The sequence below is a fragment of the Rhipicephalus microplus genome, chromosome 8, assembly GCF_043290135.1.
Source record: "Rhipicephalus microplus isolate Deutch F79 chromosome 8, USDA_Rmic, whole genome shotgun sequence".
In the NCBI taxonomy this organism is placed as follows: Eukaryota; Metazoa; Arthropoda; class Arachnida; order Ixodida; family Ixodidae; genus Rhipicephalus; species Rhipicephalus microplus.
In genome coordinates, this window is record NC_134707.1 from 87,249,788 (window position 1) to 87,268,878 (window position 19,091).

A 19,091-nucleotide genomic window follows, 5' to 3' on the forward strand; every position below is an offset into this window, starting at 1 on the left:
ATCCTTGTTGTGAGGCTGCTCCATTCGTTACAGTATTATGCAGTGTATAGAGGTGTTCCGAAGCAATCAGAAAGCCAGTTAACTTAATCGATCCGAACCCTCACTTGGGTTAGTCAGTGGGTAGCGCAGAGAACACGTGTTAAAATTGTTTAATGGTTTTGTCACACCCGTTGCGGCAGCGCTGCATTGGTTCCCCTGCGTTGCGACAGAAGAACCATTCTTTTGAAGACGATGGTCGAGCCGTCCTCTGTGTTAGGGGCCCGAGTGAGTACAAAGAGCCTCCCCGGAGGCGCTCATCGTTTGAGGCATTGGAGAAATAGAGACCAGGGCCACAGCTGTAGCGTCACGGCAGGCAGAGTTTGCTACATATTCGGAGTGACCTTCAGAAGTGATTTGCGGTTTTGAGAGGAATGTGGCCGCGCCGGCCCAGTTTCATGTAAAGTGGTGAATTAGAAGAGAATATTCGTTTCGCCGGGGGTGGACAGGTGTCAAGGTGGTGGGCGGCATCGTTTAATGAGAAGAAGCCCGACTGCCGACAATGGGGACCCCTCGGCGGCACGTATCTATGACTTCAATAGGACAACACTGAGATCTCGCTTTGACTTTCCGTCGGGCCAAAGCCAAGCTAAATTGCTCGGGGTTGGCGACAACCTAGCCAGCTGAGGGACTCACGAGTAATGTCGCCGCACCAGGCCGACTACACGGAAACAGAAGGAAGTTGTAAACAAAAGGTCTATGGGACACTGCTGTAGTTGTCGCGAAGCGTTGCTCCGAAGCGTTGCTCCGTAGAGGATGGGCTCTAAATGGGGCGGCTACGACGTAGACTGGAATAGCCCCGCCTCTTTTTTTCGGTATTACGATCTTAAGCACTCATTGGTCGAAATATGGTGAGAGATTCGAACAATAGTTCCACCGCATATCACAACAATTTAAAAACGAGGTGTATGTGTAAACGTGGGAAAACGCGAGCCGGGAATCTGCCGCCGTTGGGCAATAATCTTTGTTGACCTGATCTGATGCTCGCCTTTGGCTTTTGCTTTTAATAAGCGGTTTTGTTCTGGACGTTCGTCTCCCTTGTTGCAATGTGTCTGCAGATAAAATGGAAGAGGCATTTCAATTAGCGACATACGCCGAGCCTCCTAACAGCCTGGCCTTTTGACTGTTTAACTCAGCTCTTTGATCCTCAATAGGCGTGTACTTCTCGCTGTAGGAATTCACGTAATTCTGCCTGCTTTTCGCAACCCCGTGTTGTAAATATACCTCACAGTTCACGTTAAGCATATAATCGAATGAAAGTAATGGCGAAGATTGCAAAGCCTCTATTACACAAACTATCTTTCATGTGACCAAGCACAAGGAAGCACTTTTCGGCCGCCGCCAACGCTATATTGAAGCAACGTGGCTTTCTCTGGGAACTTAATTGTGACTTTCTCATTATCTCGCTTACTAAACACCACAAGGAAAACAGAAAAGCAGAAGAAAATGCTATAATAATAGGGGATGAAGAACATAATGTTTGCGGAGAAGTGCCCGGCAACGATTTTAAACAGATACGTATGGCCCACGCGACAGGTACACCAGGAGACACAGACATGTTTTCCGGCTCCGCGAATTCAACCGGGACCCAAACACAGCTGAGAGAAGTAACCGTAAGGACACGCTAGCCGGCTAGTCAGTACCTAACATTACCAATTGAAGTGGACTGCGAAAAACATGGAGGTAAGAAAGAAACACAAAAATTATATAGACTCTAGAGTTAACTTTCAGGTCCTCAAATGCTGCCTCATACGTTTACAAAGCCGCAGAAGCCCTGTTATCGTTTAAAGAGCAGTGTTAGGACCACGCAGGCTTCCCACAATAAATGTGGCTGAACGTTCCTGTTGTTGCATATACAGAAAGTTTCACCTCCCACCTTTACATCAGAAAATCCCGAAACCAAAGGTGGGTCTAAGAGGGAAGCACGTCATCGCTTTATTTTTATTTTTAATCGATCTTGAAGTATGTTTACTTTTCCACTTGAAATTCGGAAGGGGGGGTGGGAGCAGTGATGAAACTTTGAGCTCTTTATTCGGGAGCAGTGCGCCGTCGTTGGACGATAGTGTGTGAGTGCTCCTAGCTGGTTTATGATATGAAGCGTAGCCTCCGTTTGGTCGGTCTTGATGTTTTTCTTTGTCATAATGGGTGCGCATGTATAAAAGCTGACATTTTCTTTATTTGCCAAAAAAGGCAGTTTAATGTAAAACACTAAACCAAAACAAACCTGTGCCAGTCCAAGTCGTTTTTGTGTTCTTTTCTCGCATTTGTTTCGAAACACGCGTCATTGACTTTGTTCAGGACATGAGTTTTTAGCCTGTTCCTGCCACCGGCACAGATTATATGATTTTTCGTACAGATGATAGCTTGAAAATTTGAGAAGTAGTAAAAAAAGAATGATTTCGTATACGCCCAAATGTAGGCATAATTGTTAATACCTCTAAATATGGCGAATTTTTCTTGGGACAAGAAGACTAACTTGAGTCGCATATTTTTCTTACGAACAAGAGCAAAAAGTGGCTATAATACATTTCCTGGTTCGTTTCGTCAGTAAGATGTTGTTACGTCTGTACAGTGTAATGTATTCTAAAGCCCTCAAGGAACGAAGATGACTGAGAGGATAAAATAAAAAAAAAGGCTGCTCACGGGGTCAGCACATGTGTTTCATCCACTGTGCTCCACTTCGCAAGAACTGAATACGCATCAAGTATACCCATTTACACAAACTACAGACGATATACAGCGGCAGATAGGCTGATGTATTCCCCAGATGCAGAAGAACTTTGGCACTACGGAATATAACATAGACCTGCTCGGACAGACCAGTCTCACTCGACCCTAACCTTACGCAACAAATTTTGTGTTTCAATGTTGCAACAAGTGCACTTATTGAGAATTTTCAATATGTTGCTGCTTGTATTTTACGACGAGGGAAAGCAGTCAAGCTGCTTATATTTACCTCGTATGTCGTCATTCTTAATGTTGATATGCATTTGTGAACTTACGTCGTAATAAGCTTCAGCATCAAATACGAGCGTGGTTGTCAGAAGCGCGTCTTGACTATTCATTGCGGAGAACTTGGCAGGCGTCTCTGGATTGTGCCGGGCGAGCCACTGCAATCATCGCCGCCTTAGCAAACAGCCCCACCAACGATATTTTATCTACCACTCCGTTGCAATACAGCTCTTTCCTCTTCTCCAGTGTGCCCATATTTTTTTTACTTCATTTAAGTATCCAGAATTGAACTTCTATGAGAAATTTCGGGATAGCTGAAACCCAAGCCTTCCCCTGCTTCATGCTATGGCAATTCACGTCCTGACTAAGGAGAAAACTGGCACGTGCGTACACGCGACTCGTATTTCTTCCTAATAATAACGGGCCACTTCCCCAACAAGTAATTTCCTAGTTTATGGAGTGAGCGTGCACTTGTACCTTGTCCTGCACGGACACTGTGACGCGAGAACACTCTGTACAAGCCGGCTATCTGCAATACACGCCTAGCCTCTATGGAATTTTCGAATACCACGCACATTAACCCATCGTAAAATACGCGCACGTATAATGATAATCTCTATACACACTGTTACAATGTCCGAGCAAGAGCGCGCTATTTTAGACCCAGACCCATGGACACAGTTTCTTGGTTTTACGAATAGACTAGTAAGTTTGAGTGTTTGAATCCGAAGCGTTTTTTGGTGGCTTCATCAGTATCTTCTCTGTAACGTGAGCATTTGCAATGTAACACATACGTTCTTTAAAAATTGGAGTGACGTTCTCTCCATTTAGGGAGGAACGGCGATGTCCCCAATGTTCGTCTTTAAATAGAGAAACGTTGCTCCCTTTGCCGCGGAGAAACATGTTCCTCCCTATGAAAATCAACATGGCTGCCCCCAGGTTAGCGAAGCGAGTAGGCTTATCAAATGCAACAATTCTCGACTTATAAGAAGTACACGGCACTGAAAGTTACAGAAAAAACAGTCCCGCTGAGCTTGAAATCGAACGAGATGATTATAAAAACAAGCAGACGAACCTGTGGCGATGAAAACATCGCGAAAGAGAACGACGGAGCAAGCAGCTTTTGTTCGGCCAGCGAGACAACGTTCACTCCGAAAGACACGGATACTGCAGAGTCCTCACCTGAAGAGTGCATGCGAGGCTTGCTGTATTTATTTCTCGCAGATTCACGTAGTGTAGCGACGTTATCTATGCGTTTACAGGGCCGCAGGTCACGAGATCTGCCTCCAAACCGTAGACTCGATCGCAGCGAAACCATTCCGACTCAGTAGTGCAGCTTAGATAGATTGATGTTCAACGTTATATGAGTAGCTGGAGGTGTGAGAGTGTCATAGCCGTGAAGTAGGTGGTAGCTGGCACCATCTGGAGAAACTGAACGATACTAAAAAAAATCGCCTGTGGCGACATACGTTGTCATACCCACTATCATGGCTCAGCCCATTCAGGATTACTCACCGACGCCGGACACCTAATATGTGCTGATGTGATGCATATAGCCACACATGCACATAAGGACACATACTACACATAGTACGCATATAGGGTGAACTCAATGAACAAGAGCACAATCAACCATTCACAACAGCGGCACACACTTTGACGTGTTTACTCACACCTCACTACGAAGGCGCACAAGCTTATATAGCGATGAATTTCGACTGACCATAGTGGCCCACGTGAAAAGTAGGATTTCTTACACTTTTTTACGTTTTTTGGCAATACCACAACATGCGCACACGTAAATATATTGTATCTGACTCTTAGACAAACGGAAGTTATCAACGGTTGCACATTATTGAACGGAATAATTACTAGAGCTTATCTGGTCTTCACGAAAGCGATTACCCCCAAGCTATGCATAGAATGTCCACGTCATTCCGAACGCTGCGTCATATCTCGACCACTGCCACAGCTATTTTTTTTCTTGAAGCCTCCGAGAGCGCGAACGCTTGCCGCGCACTAGCCATTTCGAAGGTCACGTCTTTTTTTATTCTTCTTCTTGTTACTCGGAGAGGGCGCAGCATGCAGACCAGACTTGTAGTTACTGTATATGCTACCTTTAGGTAGCAGAGTTGCGCCACTGTTTTCCGCGCGCCACTCACTCCGCCTGCAGGAGTTCAGTGCTCCTATTCGCCGAGCGCCGTCACGTGGTCATAAGTGGTTCAACTTCACAACAGAGAAGCCAACGCTACGATGATTCCGGGCAGATCAAGCTTGGTTGACATCAGCTGTTGTTATTCTCGCCGCACTTTTTCGGTACTGTAGTCATGTTGGTCGGGAGAAGCGTGGTATCAAGTGCATTCTGTGGTACATTGTACTACTTACAGCCCTTGTGATCAGACTCGGGTGCAGCGGATGTTGCGAGGAAAATATTATTTTTCAGTGAGGAAGGAATAAGTGTTTGACTTCTTTTTATCTATCCATGGCACTGCAAACTTGCTAAATTTGTATTACCCACAGATTCAGTGATTACGTTATACCTGCAGAGTCGGTCAGCGTTTGTCGGCTACATACGTCCCAATTAGTCTGACTGATATAGCACTACAAATAAAGGGAGAACAAGTTAAAATATACTTATTCAAATCGGCAAGGTGTTGCCGCGAGCGCGTGAATTAAGTGAATTCAATGCAGCTTTCAAACCATACGCGGAAAGAATGCTGGGTGCAACAGGGCTGTTGAACAACTATTTGCATCAGCTGTCGCGAGCCGCGATCGTAATACGAGCGTAATAGAGAGCCGCGCGTAAAATGGGCGTCGCACGAGTACTCGCGATCGCTATGCAGCTCGATTTAGTTGAAGGCAATAAAATACACCTAGATCCCTCACACAGTTAACGAATGAGTCCAACACGATGAAAAAAATTCATCTCTAACTGGTTCAATAGTGATCAAAAGTGCAAAAATATTTTCATATTTGTAAATAGGGAAAACAGTGGAATAGAAGACGAAGCTAGTGTAACCAACCACAAATGAAAAGCTAGTATAAACCAACCATCTTACTGGTTCAACTAGCTGACGCACTTTGTTTTATTATTACATACCAAGTACGTAAGCATCAAATCAAGGCTTTTAGGCGTTACCGGAGCAACCGAGTTTTACACCCACCTTTAAAAAAACGAAAAAATAAATAAAACCACGCTAATACCGTAGTCCCTCAATATTGAGGGACAATGTAGCACCCTGAAGCGCGAGCATTGCTCCTACGTGGGTGCGAGTGGCTTTCCCGCAAGACATTTGAACCCAAGATGGCGTACCTTGGCGCAACTCTGCTACCTAAAGGTAGCATTTACAGTAACTCTAACCAGACTTAGTCTCCGTCGTGGTAGGTGTTCTCTGGTCATGTCGACCTTGTTTAGTTGTTTCGTGTTAACGTTTGCTTAAATTCTTTTTACGTGCTTACCACAAGTGTGACCAATAGCCACGAATACAGTACATCGCTAGCCCTTCAATGACAATGTTTTTGATGCGGCAACGACCGTCCTAGCAGTGTATACGTACGTTACAACGCGGGTCTTTCGAGAGAAATAAGCGATAACCTTGCATCCGACGGTATTTTTTCGTGAGCTTTGGCTGTGGCTGTTGGCGTCGTGGCAGCTCTATTACTTGAGTGGAGGAACTATTGCTGCAGTGCGCAAACTTACTATAACGTTATAAGCATGTTGTGCCTACATACTTTTCTGCTTCAGATGCCTCTCGCGATTCGCCTCGTGTGTCAACTTGCAGTCATAGTGCGTGCCACAATTTTGTTGTTAGCGCTGCGGCTGTGGTGGTTATTACTCTGGATTTGGAATACTCTTTTCACAAAGGTGAGTGAGTGTTAGTACTAACCTGCTGTGTACAGCTGCTATTAGAACTGCAATCTGTGTTGAGTTTCTCGCAACAAAGGAGAATCATGGACGAGAAAGGCGTGCATAATTCCGTCCTCCCTCTCAGTGCTGGCATGGGCAATTCAAAACGCATGCGATTGAGAATTTCGTTTACCTGACAGAAGTCATTGGTTTACTTTTCACAAAAGTGTAGTTATGATGATGTTTAAAACATTTCTAATGGTTGTAACCTACTCTGGCGAAGAAACGCTCGGTGAAACTTCGCAGCCTGTTTCCCATGGTGCTTTCACATGCTGTGGTAGCATAGCCTTATTGGGTGTCGTGTGACTATATGCTGGAGGACGCAGGTTCGAATTCCGGCCACGGCGGCCGTATTCGAATGTGGGTAAACTGCAAAGAACATTTATATGGCGGTAGTCGCATATATAACTTTATCGATTGTATATGATCGTGCTTTCACGCATGGATTGTAGTGTGGTATCAGGTTTCCTAGAATGTTGAAAAATTAAGTGTGATGCTTTTTTATGCGCCTCGTTGAATTCCTGAGTGCTGTTGGTGCCCTGCGAAACTAAAAATGCATGGGCTTACCAAGTATGTCCACACCAAAAAAATTCATTATTTTTGTACACTCTAAGGTAATCGATAAAGGAAGACTGCTTGGGAAGCAGAGCTCCTTGTCTTCGTGACAAATGGGTAGTATGAAACAACACGAGACACACATGGAAGTGTGCGGAGCAACGTGCGAGTGCCTGGCGATAAAAAAAGAGACGGTTTTACTCTACACCAATAAAACAAAAAAAACATCACTCCTGTATTGCTTAAATCAATCTTAGGTAAAAGCAATCGCTCGCGACTGGCCGCGGCCGGCTAGGCTCGGCGTGCGCCAGCGCGCGCGCAAGATCCCCGTGATTGAGGAGAAACTTGAACGCTGAAGGAGGAACATTGCTCCTTTGGTTCTTGCCGCGAGAGGGCGCGATGGGTAAAACGCCGGAAAGGGAGAAAGTCGCTGCGCCAAAGGAGGAACGGAGCCCGTTTATCTATTCTCGCTCCCTTTTTTTTTAAGAGTGTAGACATCTGTATAAAACACCTAGGCAACGTGTGTAGTGGTATGTAGTAGATAAGTAGTCCAAACTACGAAGTGTAGAGCGGAGCAAAACATTTACCTTCTGAGCATACAATGTATACGAAAACTTTGACTTCTGAACTATACATAAACTATAGATCGCAATTTCGCTAAGTGCACGGGACGTCAAACCACGACGTCTGATACTTATGGGGTGTACTACACCTATAACTATAAAGTGTGTATGATATATCAAGCTTTCGACCTTTTATGTATGGTGTTACCCAAAACCAAAATTTACCAGCTATTTAGGCAAGTCAACACTCGACCTAGGACGTGACTCGCACCCTGGGCTATGCACGCGTATTTTGCTTAATGAATAATGGGACGGTAAAAAAAGGAGCGCCAGGCAACACCCGAATTCAGGGGTCTCATACAAGTGCCAGCGGGCAGCATGTGGTCACAGCCCGCAATTGACGGTCTGGGTCTGCCAGACCACTATAAGTTTCTTGATGACGCAAGCAGTCCGCCGCTGCGCTGATGCTAAGTTTATGCTCATCTTCAGAAGTACTACTTGTGCGAAAACCGGTTATCATTACCCAAGGTGAACGCGTCAGCTTTCTGGTCGAGGATGACTGATGAATACCTACGATTGATGGTAAAAATCGTTTCCGCACACGAAGGAAATTTCTTATTCAGTCAAAAGCGAGCGTTGCCGCGCATCAGGTGAGCGTGTTATTAACTTTGAAAGTTATTTTGTGTGTCCCAAGACATAATCTTTGTGATTTTTCTAAGTGTCACTCGCAATAATTTTTCTTCTATTGCTCTGTTCGTGTAACTCACATAGACGTGGCTTATCCCAAGCACCTTTTTTGGGGGGGTGGGGGAGGGTGGCAACCTTTGCGGTCGCCATGTATTAAAACATAACAATGAAATAGAAACTAAACGCATAATCAGCGTTGTAATTTCATTAATTACAGAGATACGTATCTATGCGTCTCAAAACCTAACCTGGATCCCCTTCGGAAATGGCGCATACGTGAAGTATGGGAAAAGCCTTATGTTAAATGGCGACGTTACCCCCTTCTACTGAACTTCCAACATTCTCCTCTGTCCCATCTCTTGCAGGAATAAAGTTTAGGGCAGCGGCTCACCAGCTCAGGTAAACATGAGACTCTGCCACAACGTGTAAACCTACACTACTATGCATACCCAAAGTACTCCAAAAGTACTCTCTGCATAACCAGTAGCCTTTTTCATCGATACACAGGCTTAATCACGAAGTGACATTGCTCCAGCTATCAGTACACTTAACATGAAAACGGGCACACTATGACAAGTGCTGCTGATGGGCATGCAACTTTACATGCTGCTATTCTTATTGTCAATTAAGAAGAATGTTACGGAACGTTGGCATTAGGTCACTGAAAACCAGCCCTCTATTATCTCTAACCAGCATTGCGGCCAGATTTACAGAAAATGGTATAAATGAAAGCGTCAGTACATTCACGCATTTTTGCAAACCACGCCTTGGGACGTTTCAGTGGTTCTCAAGACCGTCGACTTCATAGGTAACTACCCTTATATTACTCGAGTCAGCTCATCCGTTTAAAAAAACAAGTATTGATACCATTATTAAGCCAGATGCCGTTAAGAAATAATGACTGCTCGAGAGATATAGCACATCCTCCGTATAATAAACGCAATCTCCAAGAACCTGAACCTCAACTGGCTTCACCCAGACCAACCGTCTCAGCTCTCACTCGTGCTGCATGCCCCGCAGGGGCGCCTGCACAAGTAGGCGTTTGGTCTGTAGCGACACCACGGACCCGAGCTAACGGGGGAGTTTCGGCTCCCTCCCACGCCTAGCCGTGCGTGGCTTTGCCGTGTCCGGGGAAAAGGGGATCCTGGGGGTTGAGCCAATGCTGGGTGATTGGACCTTTAAGGCCCCCCGGCTGAGGCAACACACCCCTTTGGCCCTGGCTTCACGTAGACGGCACCCCTGGGCTGACCCACCCAGGGGAAACCGGCAGTCGCCTTTTCCTATCTCTCTCTTCCTACATCTTCGTCTTTATCTCTCACTTTTTTTCTGTCCTGTCATCTTCTCTTTTCCGATTACTTCCGAATTTCCTGGCGGCGAGGGTTAACCCTGTGTAGTTACCCAACCTTGGTAGTTATATTCGGTTATAGCGGCGATGCATGGCTGGCGTCTCCAAGTGTTCACTAGTCAACCTTGTAGCGTCCCCTTGTTGGGCTCGGTGGTGGGTGGCCACCATCGCCGCCGAACTTTATAGTATTTTTATGGCAAAAGCTTTTCCTTCCCTTCCTGATCGCTTCCTAAAAAGGTGGCGCACCGATGATACTTTCCTTGCTAACACACCAAAGCCGACATTCCCAAAGAACCATGCAATCCACAGTCAAAACGAAAACAAGACACTCCGAGCCATTTCACTTTTCCTCGTTTCCAAAACTCTCACAGAAGCAATAGGCCCAGGTTATAAAGTGACAAAGATGCGAAGTGGCGATGTTCTTCTGGAGCTTCGTGACAAAGCTCAGTATGAAAAGCTGTCTAAGCTTGTAGCCTTTGGGGAAACCCCTGTTTCGGTGGGCCCACACCGGTCCATGAACACTGTCCGTGGTGTAATTTCTGATGATGATCTTACTGAGCTTTCTGAAAGTGAGCTGCTCGAAGGTTGGCAGGACCAGAACGTGGTCAAAGTCCAACGAATAACAATAAGGCGCCACAACAAACTGACCCCTACAAAGCACGTAATAATTACCTTCGGAACAAGTGACCTACCAGAATCAATCGAAACCGGCTATTGTAAGCTTCGTGTAAGACCATACATCCCCAACCCTCGTCGATGTTTCAAGTGCCAACGTTTCGGTCATGGATCGCAGAGTTGCAGAGGGCGTGCCACTTGCGCAAAGTGCGCATCCAATCAACACATATCGGACAACTGCACCTCAGAAACAACCCATTGTTTGAACTGTGAAGGAGATAACGCTGCCTACTCACGATCATGTTCCGCATGTAAAAAAGAGAAACAAATAGTAGAACTTAAAGTTAAATTCAATCTCACATTCCAAGAAGCACGCCAACGTTTCGCAATACACAACCCATTTTATCCCTCCTTTGCAGATGTGACACGCCGGGGCGCCGCGCCACATGCCTCGGCACCCGCGAATGTCACACAGTGTGTGGCCGCGGTCGTGCCGCCAGCGCCCCCAGCTGGAGCAGCCTGTACTGCTCCGCCACCCGACAAACAGGGCCGGCAGACCCCAGTGTCTGCTGAACCTCGGACCACTGCAGGCGCAGTTAGGTCCGAAAGTTCAGTGAATGTGCCTGCCCAGCAGGCACCATCCACCACTTCACAATAGGTGATGGATGCAAGTCCCGCTCCTCCGGCGTCTCAGACGCCGAAGGATAGGCGCAACTCCTTGGAGCGCGCCAAAAATGAAAAACCTCGAATCACAGGGCCCTCAAAAGGACCTGTAAACTAACGCAACACCTCTGTACACACAGCACCACACTACATTAAAATGACACAAATACTACAGTGGAACGTCAGAGGACTGTTGAGAAACCTGGACGATATCCATGAACTTTTACACAAACATACACCTAAGGTGCTGTGCGTACAAGAGACACACCTGAAACCTAAACACACCAACTTTTTACGTCATCACGTTATGTTTCGGAAAGACCAGAATGATGCCATTGTGCCATCCAGTGGTGTTGCCATTATAGTCAATCAAGGGATTGCATGCACACACCTACCACTACAAACATCTTTTGAGGCGGTGGCTGTTCGAGCAGTACTTTTGAATAAGCTCGTCACCATCTGCTCTCTCTACATACCTCCACAACACCGTCTTGAAAAGCATGAATTCTAGTCCCTCATAGAGGAACTTCCAGAACCTTATATTCTCCTGGGAGATTTCAATGCACATAGCAATCTATGGGGTGACTCTCGCTGCGATGCTCGAGGTCGCCTGATTGAACAGCTCCTGTTTTCTTCCGGTGCGTGCCTGCTGAATCGGGAAAAGCCAACATATTACAACATCGCTAACAATACGTACTCAGCAATAAACCTCAGCATAATATCCCCATCACTCCTGCCTCTACTTAAATGGGAAGCCATTAATGATCCATATGGTAGTGACCATTTTCCTATCGTCAATAACAAATACAACATTTTCCTATCACACACAAATGAACATTTGTGTGTGATACACAAATGATACACATGATAGTAAAATGAACATTTTCCTATCAATAACAAATACATGTCCTGCACAAGTTTCCGAATGGCTCACCGACAAAGTTGATTGGGAAAAGTTTCAAAAAATGACTTTATTATCTTGGACTGACATGGCGGCATTGAGCATAGAGGATGCTGTATGCTACTTCACAGCTTTCTTGGTTGATGCAGCAACAAAATGTATTCCCCAAACATGTGGACCGTCAAGCAAACGACGAGTACCATGGTGGAATAATGAGTGCCGTGACGCTCGAAAAGAAAAAAATAAGGCATGGAGGTTGCTTAGAGATTCGCCCACAGCCGAGAATCTTGTAAACTTTAAAAACGTCAAGTCGAAAGCAAGGAGGACGCGCCGACAGGCGAAAAGAGAAAGTTGGCACTAATTTGTGTCGGGCATTAACTCATACACAGATGAGTCGAGAGTCTGGAGTATGGTTGGTAAGGTGGCAGGACGAGGAGCACATTCGCTTCCTCTAGTGAACACACAAGGTGAGAGTTTGGAAGACCAGGCAAACACTCTCGGAGCACACTTTGAACAGGTCTCCAGCTCAACACACTATAGTGAAGCGTTCCGACGATACAAAACCGCAATAGAAAAACAAAGATTAGAGCGCCAGCCCAGAACACATGAGGCATACAACGAGCCTTTCTGTTTGGCTGAACTGCAGGCTTCACTTGCCTGCTGCAATAAATCTGCCCCAGGCCCGGACCGTGTGGCATATGAAATGTTAAAACACCTGCCCACTGACACCCAGAAAGCTCTCCTCTCTCTGTATAATGCGATATGGTCTTCTGGCGACCTACCCTCAGCCTGGAAGGAAGCTATCATTATCCCAATTCTAAAACAAGGCAAGGACCCGGCCTCAGTTTCCAGCTACAGGCCAATAGCATTAACCAGCTGTATTTGCAAAGTCTTTGAAAAAATGATTAACAGGCGCCTGATGCACTTCCTTGTAATCAGTGGCCTACTTGACCCATACCAGTGTGGGTTTAGAGAGGCTCGGTCCACCACTGACCACCTTGTCCTTATCGAAGCACAAATTCGCGACGCTTTTGTTCATAAGCAATTTTTTCTTTCCGTGTTCCTCGATATGGGAAAGGCATATGACACTGCATGGCGCTTCGGCATATTGCAAGACCTGTCACATTTAGGTGTGCGGGGTAGAATGCTGACAGTTATCGAAAGCTACCTGTCCAATCGTACATTCCGTGTCCAAGTTGGCACTGTCTTATCTCGAGTATTTGTCCAAGAAACAGGAGTGCCACAAGGAGGTGTATTGAGCTGCACACTTTTCATAGTTAAAATGAATTCCTTGCACCTGTCTCTCCCACGAAACATTTTTTCCTGCATATATGTCGATGATGTGCAGATTGGTTACAAATCGTGCAACATCTCAATGTGCCAACGTCAAGTTCAACTAGGGTTGAACAAGGTATCTCAATGGGAAAACGAGAATGGTTTTATACTCAACGCGCAAAAGAGCACTTGTGTTTTGTTCAGCCGAAAGAGGGGCCTCCATCCTGACCCCGACATTGACCTGCATGGTCAACCTCTGTCAGTGAAGACCGACCACAAGTTTCTTGGTCTCATATTAGACACTAAGCTAACCTTCATCCCACACATCAAGTATTTAAGGGACAGGTGCTTAAAAACAATGAACATTTTGAAAGTGTTGTCACACACTACATGAGGTAGTGACAGGAAATGTTTAATTAACTTATATAAAAGCCTCGTACGCACACGCCTAGATTACGGTGCTATAATATATCAGTCGGCAACACCATCAGCCTTGAAAATTCTTGACCCTGTCCACCATCTAGGCATTCGCCTCTCTACGGGTGCTTTCCGCACCAGCCCTGTGGAGAGCTTGTACGTGGATTCGAATGAATGGTTGCTCCACCTACAAAGATGTTCCCTGTCCTTTTTGTACTTTTTGAAGGTGAAGGCAGACAAGAAACATCCTTCCCATTTCACAATTAATGATTTGTCTTGTTCTGGCTTGTTCGAGAACCGTCCTTCGTTTAGGCAGCCCTAGGCGCTGCGTGTAAGGAGCCTGGCCGAAGAAACAGGTGTGCCTCTTCTTGAACCCAGTTTGATGGCTCCTGCAACATATCTGCCACCGTGGCAGTGGCAGCTTATAGACTGTGATGTCTCTTTTGTTGATGTCACAAAAAATGCACCACTTGCACACATTCATACATACTTTTTAGAACTACAGCATAAATACACATGTCCTGAGTTCTTTACCGATGCGTCAAAGTCAAACACTTCTGTGCCATATGCAGCGGTAGGCCAATCCTTTTCCGAGGCCGGCGTTCTTCATCCTAATGCAAGCATTTTCACAGGAGAAGCTTACGCAATACTGGCTGTCGTAAAACACATTAAACAGATAAAATTACAAAAGGCGGTAATATACACAGATTCCCTAAGCGTGGTCAAAGCCCTGAAAACTCCTAAAAAACACAAGAACCCCGTGCTGGTGTCACTCTACTCACTTCTGTGCACACTCTACACATCAAAACAGCATGTCGCTGTCTGCTGGGTTCCAGGGCACCGTGAAATACAAGGGAACGTTTTGGCCGACAGTCTGGCTGCTTGCGCCAATGTCACTACTGCCAATGCATCAACACCAGTCACTGTACTTGACTCAAAATCTTTTATAAAACGAAAGCTCAGGGGGTATCGGCAGAGCATGTGGGATAAACACACAGATAATAAACTCCATGCTATTAAGCCGCAACTAGGTTATTGGCCGCCACTATCAAAATCACGACACACAGAAGTAATACTAACAAGGCTTAGAACAGGACATACACATTCTACACATTCATTTCTTCTGTCTACCGGTGATTCGCCATATTGTGAGAAATTTGGAGAGCCCCTTACGGTTCTCCACATTCTCGTCCAGTGCAATGAGCTAGATGCTCTAAGAAAAAAGCACTTTTTACTGCCCTACCGACAGCAGCTCCCTCTACACCCTGGGATTGTTATCGGTAGAGATCCGCTTTTTAAACTGCAAACACTTTTTATGTTTTTAAAAGATGTGCAAAGCTTTCACCCGATATTTCGAGGTCATCCGTAGCACGACCCCTAGAGTGGTCGTGGCTGCGGTGACTACATCTTCATCATGGTTTTCTTATCATGACATTTTGCCATCCACTATCACTACACATATGTCATGCCACTGTCATGATTTTATTACTTTCATGTTTTAACCCGCGTTAGAGCGAGGAATTTTAAGGCCCCTTTACAGCCACGCACCATATCATTGTTCATATATGTAGTCAATTGAAATGGCGCTCTTTGACCATCAATTGGCCCTTGCGCCACTAAAAACTACTCATCATCATCATCGTGCTGTATGAACTTTCTCGACGACATGCAATCCTTTTTTATTGTCCAAGGTGCAGCTTTTACGGAGCCATAGTTTTTCCAACAGTATCACCGCTATCTTGTAGCCCATTATATTTGATCCCTAGCTGAAGGCGCGTTCTAGTGAATATCGAGGAAACAATTTTGGGATGCTAATCTCATTAGTTATTGCAGCCGCCAGAGGCGTATTTATTTATTGGAGGGCAATCAACAAGTGCAAGCTTTTGGACCCATTTTGTTGTAGGTTCTGGTATATACGGTATCCTGCTCTAGGGCAGTTTAGTATCTTGTTTGGCACTTTTTTTCAGTGACTTGATACTCCATCTGACACTTTCTTCCTTATTTCAGTGAAGCATACTCAACCAGATTTTATGCCATTTGTTAAGCAGTTCTAAAACGTCCCTGTCTAAGTGACTGTCATACCTCTCTATCTATTTGCGAAAATATTTACCGGCTTCATCTTGTTGCCCCGCCGAATTTATTGTGTCCTCTGTAGGTGACATTGTGTTCCGTTCACCAGATGACCCAAAAAATTTAAATCTTTTCTTTAGTTCACTCCTGGAACAACAAAAACAACAAAAGCAAATCACAGTCACTCTTAAATAGAATACGAACTTTCCTACCATTTCTAACTCTTTAGTTTCGTTATAATTTTATAACTCAAGTCTCTTCTTTGGTTGTAAATGTTGTGGTATAGTTGCAAGTAACGAGCAATTCTGTTTCAGCAGTCACAACGTTCATAAATAGTACGAGAATCTTCGATTACGACTGTTATTGCATTGTCTCTTCCTACTTTTCCATTAGATGTATTGCGCAACTACGTCTCAGCTCGTATTCACCCTCGGGCACACCAAAACAAGGCAGAACACAAAATAGACACGTCACAAGCTTACCTTGTGTTTTCTCTCGTATTTTGTCTTGTTCTGCGTCACCTAAGAACGGGTATGCGCCAATTCACTCACATATTAGTAACGCTACAGTTTATAATCAGTTACTGAACAAAACTGCCGAAACTAGCGTGAAGCAACAGACAAAAAAGCGAGTCATCTAAGCAAAAACTGTGAACGGAGCATTAAACTGGGGGAAAAAAGTCACAGCTTTGCCACAAAGGCGAATCAATGAACGCGATAGCAACAAGCTGGAAGGTCACGCGCGGAATAGCAAGCACACCGAAATGTTCCCCACATTTCTCACGCACTAATGACGCACGAAACGTACTCACAGGTACAGTCGAACGCGAATAAGTGTCTCATTTGTTACATCGCTGTGTCTGAAACGCACGCCATTTTTGCGAGCGGAGACTTCGCAACGAGTTCAGTTACCTTTGTGTTCCCGGTAACTACAACAGAATCGTACCAGTGCCAAGGCGTGCGATTCTCCCCATCACGAGATAAGTGACCGCACGTGTGAGCGTTCCATCTCCGCAGAGAAAAATACGCGTGGGAGATGAAAGCGCGCGCCAGTGCGTGGTGACGATCTGCTGTATGGATGGATGGGTGGATTGATATGGCTGTACCCTTTAGATCGGGCAGTCGCTAACGCCACCAAGCCGCAATACTTAGTGAACCAAAAGCTAGATTTATCTTTTTTTAATAGTGGGGTTGAGGACTCGTACTTTGCGTGAAGGGTTTATTTTCACTCGTGCCTTGACTTAAGCCACCAATCATACAACCTCCTTCTTGTTAATTCTACCCGCTTAAAGTCTATTTCACCCTCCCTGTCCCTAAATCCCAGTGCCTTGAAAAACTCTGCGCCATAATCCTGAGCTATAGGGTGAAGGCCTTTACAGAACATTATCAAGTGTTCGGCAGTTTCTTCTTCCTCTCCACACGCACTGCATACCGTGTCTACCCCTTCGTATTTGGCCCGATGCGTCTAGGTTCGAAATACTACCGTCCTGACCTCAAACAGTAGAGAAATACCCCGAGTATTATCATAGATCCTTTCCTTGACAATTTCCTGCTTAAAAGTTTGATAGACCTCTAGTTCAGACTTTTTAATTATGCCAATTCTCCACATATCGGTTTCAGCTTCCTTCACTTTCTTCTTACTGATAATTATTTTTGGTTTGGCCCCCTGCTGAATTCTAAGTATTTATCCATCAATTTTCTGGTTAACTTCCTCCATTTGTATCGAGATTCTTCATGTACAAGTATCTCAAAACCTTCCTAGCCCAACGCCCTTCTCCCATTTTCCTCAATCGCCTCTTAAATTTTATCTTGCTGCTAGCTTCCCTGCCTACAAATGATGTCCATTCCATATCACCTTGTACTCCCTGATTTGGAGTATTCCCGTGAGCTCCTAAGGCAAGCATACTCATTCCACGTTGCTTAATTTCTAATCTTGTTTGAACTTCTGATCTCATGCACAAGACCACATTGCCGAACGTCTGACCAGGAACCATGTCCCCTTTCCATATGCCTCTCGCAACATCCTACCGATTGTAATTCCACAGTGCCGTGTTTTTCATTACCGCTGCATTCCTGTTACCTTTAGTCGACACGTATATTTCGTGGTCCCTTAGGTACTCGGCCCCATTGTTTATCCATACGCCAAGATATTTGTATTTATCTGTTATCTCTAGCGTGACCTCCTGTATTCTAAGCTCACAACCTTCATGGTCATTAAAAACCATGACTGCTGATTTTTTCCTTACTGAATCTGAAATCTAACCTATCTCCCTCATTACCACAGATGTCCATCAGTCTTTGCAAATCTTCCTTGTTGTCGGCCATCAGCACTATATCTGCGCACATCAATGTTGGTAGTCCCTGTTAAATGAGTTTTCCTTGTTTGACTAAAAAGAGATTAAGGCCCAGTCCACTTCCCTCTAATTTGGCCTCTAATCCTTGTAGGTACATCATGAATAACAAGGGTGACAGTGGACACCACTGCGTAAGTCCCCGTTTCACATCTGTGGGCTTGGATACCTGTTTTTCCCACTTTATAACTACCTTCTTACTTTTATAGATTTCCTTTAAAAGATTAGTGACTCCATCTTCCACACCCAGTGTGTCTAGTAGTCCCTACAAAGCCTCTTGAACCACGCTATCGTACGCTCCCTTGATATCCAAAAATGCTAGCCACAGTGGCCTGAGTTCCTTTTCTGCTATTTCGATGCACTGCGTCAGTGAGAACAGATCGTCTTCCAACCTCCTGTGTTTCCGAAAACCATTCTGCAGTTCCCCCAACACCCCCTCATCCTCTATCCATGCCTGCAGTCTTTCCTTTATAATCTGCATCGCCAGCCTGTAGACCACTGATGTCACTGTTATAGGACGGTAGTTGTTTATGTAAGCTTTGTTCCTCTTTCCATTATAGGTCGTGCTCATCCTGCTAAATTACCATTCATCGGTGACTTCACCATAGATTATTATTTTGCTCACTGCCTCTCTCAAAGTCTGCTTAGACTTCGGACTCGAAGTCTTTATCAGCATAATTGAAATGCCATCTGGGCCTGTTGATGTACTACTAGGAACCCTCTTCTCAGCCCTTTCCCATTCTCGTTTTGAAAAT

The 19,091-nt window shown here is 45.2% G+C and overlaps 1 protein-coding gene across 1 annotated transcript in view; it reads right to left on the bottom strand.

Moving 5' to 3' along the window:
• LOC142768648 (uncharacterized) overlaps positions 1-19,091 on the bottom strand; it is a 149,976-nt gene that overhangs the window by 37,332 nt on the left and 93,553 nt on the right. Inside the window, exon 3 of the mRNA XM_075870660.1 lies at positions 16,027-16,133. Within this exon, the coding sequence (XP_075726775.1) occupies positions 16,027-16,133 (107 nt within the window). The remainder of the gene's footprint in view (positions 1-16,026; positions 16,134-19,091) is intronic.